The sequence below is a fragment of the Otolemur garnettii genome, unplaced genomic scaffold (assembly GCF_000181295.1).
Source record: "Otolemur garnettii isolate 467f Iridium unplaced genomic scaffold, OtoGar3 scaffold00156, whole genome shotgun sequence".
Classification (NCBI taxonomy): Eukaryota; Metazoa; Chordata; class Mammalia; order Primates; family Galagidae; genus Otolemur; species Otolemur garnettii.
In genome coordinates, this window is record NW_003852551.1 from 4,292,531 (window position 1) to 4,297,523 (window position 4,993).

The 4,993-nt window shown below is 43.3% G+C and overlaps 1 protein-coding gene across 1 annotated transcript in view; it reads right to left on the reverse strand.

Moving 5' to 3' along the window:
* The window catches only part of DNAJC8 (DnaJ heat shock protein family (Hsp40) member C8), a 31,882-nt gene continuing 26,889 nt past the window's right edge, over nt 1–4,993 (reverse strand). The window contains exons 7-9 of the mRNA XM_003799834.2: nt 4,704–4,795; nt 2,217–2,292; nt 1–442 (exon numbers count right to left, since the gene is read on the reverse strand). Coding sequence (XP_003799882.1) covers nt 320–442; nt 2,217–2,292; nt 4,704–4,795 — 291 coding nt within the window. The 3' untranslated portion in view covers nt 1–319. The remainder of the gene's footprint in view (nt 443–2,216; nt 2,293–4,703; nt 4,796–4,993) is intronic.

A 4,993-nucleotide genomic window follows, 5' to 3' on the forward strand; every position in this document is an offset into this window, starting at 1 on the left:
AAGTTTCTAACCATCACAATTCAGTGAAGTACAAAACATTAAGTTACTGGCTGTGGGAAAAGAAGGCAGCACCCATGGTGGCACCTTCCAATCTGGTTGTTCTAAGGGCAGGGCGGAGAGGAAGGTCTTTTTTTAACCAAGCCCCTCATTTCAATGTACAAAAGAATTACTCTGATCAATATTAAATTGGATTGAAAACAAAATGGACTAAAAAGCAAATCCTACTCTATGTTGGGGTGGAAGTGGGAGGAAAGAATGAGTCCTTCAAAGCAAGAAGGGAGACAGCTGGGGAAGGTTCTGTGGCTGTGACCCAAGGTGGTCACTCACGCTGCTCCATTTTTACTTTCGGTGGTCTGAGGAAGGTCCGATTTTTCTTCTCTTTCTTCCCCTTTGTATTTGCTTGAAAGTTTCGCCAGCTGTCCACACGACCATCTCGACTTTCCTAAGCACAAAAAAGTGTGAGGTGAGGAGACCATTAGAAAAAGGACCTGAACTTGCCCTACCATCCACCCAGTCTAGCCTTCTGGAAAAATCCAAGAGTAGAAGAGAACAGAGCTTTTCTCCCACTCCCTAAGGCCCAGGCAAATGTCACAGCACCCCTAGAAAGTAGGGTGTGCTACAGGTTGGAAGAGAACAAAATGAGAAACACTCATCACATCAACAAGGCCCAATTTGCTGTGGACCTCTGGGCTAGATGTTTACCCTGTTATCTCTCATTTTCACAAAAAGCAGACGATGGTGTGTTAAGGCACCAGCAATTTCACAAACGTTAACACCGAGGCTCAGAGAGGTGAAAAGCCATACAGCTCAAAAAGCCAGTATGAAAAGCCATACTTTCTCAAAGCCATATAGCTAGCCAGCAGTACAGACACTCTTCCCCCCAATTTGGATGACGGCTCCAAAGCCAGCATAATACCTAACTGGTTGTGCTTAAGAGGGCCACTGGGATCTCCACCTCATAATGAGGGCTATTCATATTCTCTTTTCATATTTGAATTGGGACAAAGACAAAGTCATCACCTTTGTTTTTTTTAACAGAGACAGAGTCCCATTTTATCATCTTTGGTAGAGGTCTGTGGCGTCACACAGCTCATAGCAACCTCCAGCTCCTGGGCTTAGGAGATTCTCTTGCCTCAGCGTTCCAAGTAGCTGGGACTACAGGCACCTGCCACAACGCCCAGCTATTTTTTTGTTGAAGTTTGGCTGGGGCTGGGTTTGAACCCGCCACCCTCAGTATATGGGGCTGGCGCCATACCCACTGAGCTACAGGTGCCGCCCAAAGTCATCACCTTTGGTTAGGCAACCCTTACCCTGAATCCTAAATCCTATAGAAGACCAAATGTTGCTATAATCCAGAAATTGGCCAAACACCTGAAGGATGTAACCAGGGTGTCAAAGAAGAGTCAAATTCAAAAGATACATGTATAAGTCTCTCTGCAGGCAGAACACTGGGGTCAAAACAACTCTCGTTTCTACTAATAGACTTCTAAGCAGAGGGCTACTCCTACATTCATTCCCTAAGTTAAACATGCAATCCATTTTTCTTCTTTTTGTTTTAGAGACAGGGTCTCATTCTGTTGCCCAGGTTCGAGTGCAGTAGCACAATTAGCTCACTGCAGTTTTGAACTCCTTGGCTCAAGCAATTTTCCTGCCTCCACAGATGTGCACCACCACACCTTGCTAATCGCAATCCATTTTTCTTGATCCCAGCTGGCAGCTGTGCCTACCACAGTCTCTCAAAATCCTTCCCAAGGCTCTCACTGCTCTTCACAAGGCTGCAGAGCTTCTAGGAGGCTGAGCTAGGAACAGATTCATACTCCATAGTTCCCACTCTGCCTCACATGTCCCACTTCCCTCTGCCTGCCTGCCTCAGTCAGTCCTGTGAATGCTACAAGAACCAAGTTTCCTTATTCTGAAAAAAGAATCCTTGGCCACCTTGGACATTTTTTTTTTTTTCAGTGACACAGTCTCATTGTCGTCCTTGGTAGAGTGCCATGGCATCACAGCTCACAGCAACCTCCCAGCTCTTCCACTTAGGGGATTCTCTTGCCTTAGCCTCCCAAGTAGCTGGGACTATAGCCGCCTGCCACAATGCCTGGCTACTTTTTTGTTGCAGTTTGGCCAGGGCCAGGTTTGAACCTGCCACCCTTCGTATATTGGGCCAGCGCCCTACTCACTTGAGCCATAGGCACCGCCCAGCCACCTTGGAAATTTACCTCAAAGTTTTTCTGCCACTCTCTTTCTCGTTTGGCTTTTTCTTGAGCTTCAATCTCTTCTTCCCTTTGTCGTTTCCTAGGAGGAAAACCAGACCACAGTATTGATAGAATGTGTTAACCATACATGTTAAGGCATCTCACCACAGAAGTACACATACATAATAAATCAATTCTCCAGAAGTCTATAAATACGGATGTCTGGTAAGGGCTCAAAGCCCTTTGGTGAATGTCTCCTTAAAACATGCAGATGAGGGGTTGTGCCTGTGGCTCAGAGGAGTAGGGCACCAGCCCCATATGCCAGGGGTAGCAGGTTCAAACCCAGCCCTGGGCAAAAACCATAAAAAAAATAAAAAAATAAAAATAAAAATATGCAGATGAGACTGTGGGCAGAAGTGTGGGAAAAGAACTATCTCTGTTACCAAGGTAGATAAATAAGGTAATCAAAGCCCAATGAATAGTAATCTGAGGTTTTTGGCTAAGTCAGTGATAAAGCTATATGGAGAATACAGGCTACCTTATCTCAACAGAATGACCATTATAACAGTAGAAGTTCTTTTCTGTCCCCCTAGCTAGAATGCTGTGGCATCAGCCTAGCTCACAGCCACCTCTAACTCCTGGGTGCAGGCAATTCTCCTGCCTCTGCTTCCTGAGTAGATGGAATACAGGCATGGGTCATAACACCCAGCTAATTTTTCTTTTTTTTCTTTCTCTTTTTATTGAGACAGAGTCTCACTTTGTCACCCTCAGTAGAGTACTGTGACATCACAGCTCACAGCAACCTCAAACTCAGGCTCAAGCGATTCTCTTGCCTTAGCCTCCCTAGTAGCTGGGACTACAAGTGCCTATCACAATGCCCGGCTATATTTTTTTATTTGTTTAGCAGGACCAGACTGGGATCGTACCCACCATCCCCAGAGCATGTGGCTGATGCCCTAACCACTGAGCATGGGTTTCCTAATTTTTCTATTTTTAGTAGAGATGTGGTCTCAATCTTGCTAAAGCTGGTCTCAAACTCCTGAGCTCAAACAATCCTCCCATCTCATTCTCCAACTAGAGAATGCTAGAGTTATAGGTGTGCTAGAGTGCTAGAATTATAGGTGTGAGCCACCATACCCAGTGACAGCAGCAGTTGTTAAGACAATCTCTGGACAAAACCCTATCCCAAAGGAAGACATTTTACACAACCACCTCAACTAGCAATATTTAGTTATTAACTAAATACCAATTAACAATACAAAATATGCAAAGCAATACTTCTGATGTTCAAAAGAAATCATACTTTAGATGACTTAGCTAGTTTAGAGCAATATTTTAGTCAACACATTTTACAATACTATTAATATATACTTACCAAAGTTATAGGCACTAGTCCCACCAAAGGTTCCAGCCTCACTAATAATAGCCTCAGCAGCTAAGGCACCAGCCACATCCAGTGGAGCTGATGGGTTTGAACCAGCCCGGGCCTGCCAAACAATGACAACTACAACAAAATAGCCGGGCGTTGTGGCAAGTGCCTGTGGTCCCAGCTCCTTGGGAGGCTGAGGCATGAGAACTGCTTAAGCTCAAGAGTTTGAAGTTGCTATGAGCTGTGACGCCACGGCACTTTACTGAGGGCAACACAGTGAGACTCTGTCTCAAAAAAAAAAAAATAGTAATAGCCTCAAGAACTCAGCCTCAGGCCAGGCACAGTAACTTACACCTAAAATCCTAACACTCTGGGAGGCTAAGGCAGAAGGATCGCTTGAGGTCAGGAGGTTAAGACGAGCCTGAGCAAGAAAGAGACCCCCATCTCTACTAAAAATAGAAAAAATTAGCCAGGCACTGTGGTACATGTCTGTAGTCCCCAGCTACTCAGGAGGCTGAGGCAGGAGGAATGCTAAACCCAAGAGTTTGAGTTTGCTATGACGTAGCCTAGGCTAGGCAATGGCACTCTAGCTCAGGCAACATAGCAAGACTCTTGTCTCTGTCTTCAAAAATAAAAAAGGAACATAGCTTCTTTCACTTCAGGAAATTAGGAAGAAAATACAGTATAGGCAATTCCTAGGTTACAACTGAGATTGGTTCTACAGGTTTGTTCTTGAGTTGAATTTGTATGTAAGTTGGAACAGGTACATTTACCTATTACCTTCAACAGCCTCCATTCATAAGTTTGAGTCGTATGTTAGTCAGATATTTGTAACTTGGAGACTTACTGTAATAGCTGTTTCTAAGTGGGAGCTGCACGTAAGTCGAATATTTGTAACTCAAGGACTGTGTATACTCTTGATTATAAATAAACTCCCTAAGGACGTATCTGCTCAATATTTCCGAAAGGTCAAAGAGAAAACATCTTACCCTGGTGACTCAAAAGCTTGACTGTTTCAGACATCTATATTAACAGTCTATTAAATGATGTACATTAATTTCTTCTTCAGAAAAATCCCCAAAGACCAATGTTAGTTAATGTAAGTATTTAGACACAGTTTAAATGAATTTATTGACATATACCTTTCATGCATCTCTTTGGCTTCTCTCTCTTTCCTTTTAATTTCCAGCTCAGCAAAGAGTTTCATGGTCTGTTTATATACCGCTTGTTTGAACTATAAGAAAATTAAGAACAAAAAAAAAAAATAAATATTCTGCCAGCAACAAGAATCAAATACTTTCAGCTGGAGCTCAAGATAAAGCAGATTAGAACCTGGCAAGGGAAAAATGTTCTTCAAAGAGGACCACTTAATGATGCTGCCTCTTTTAGGAGATAACACATCCACCAAAGAGATCTTTTTTTTTTTTTTTTT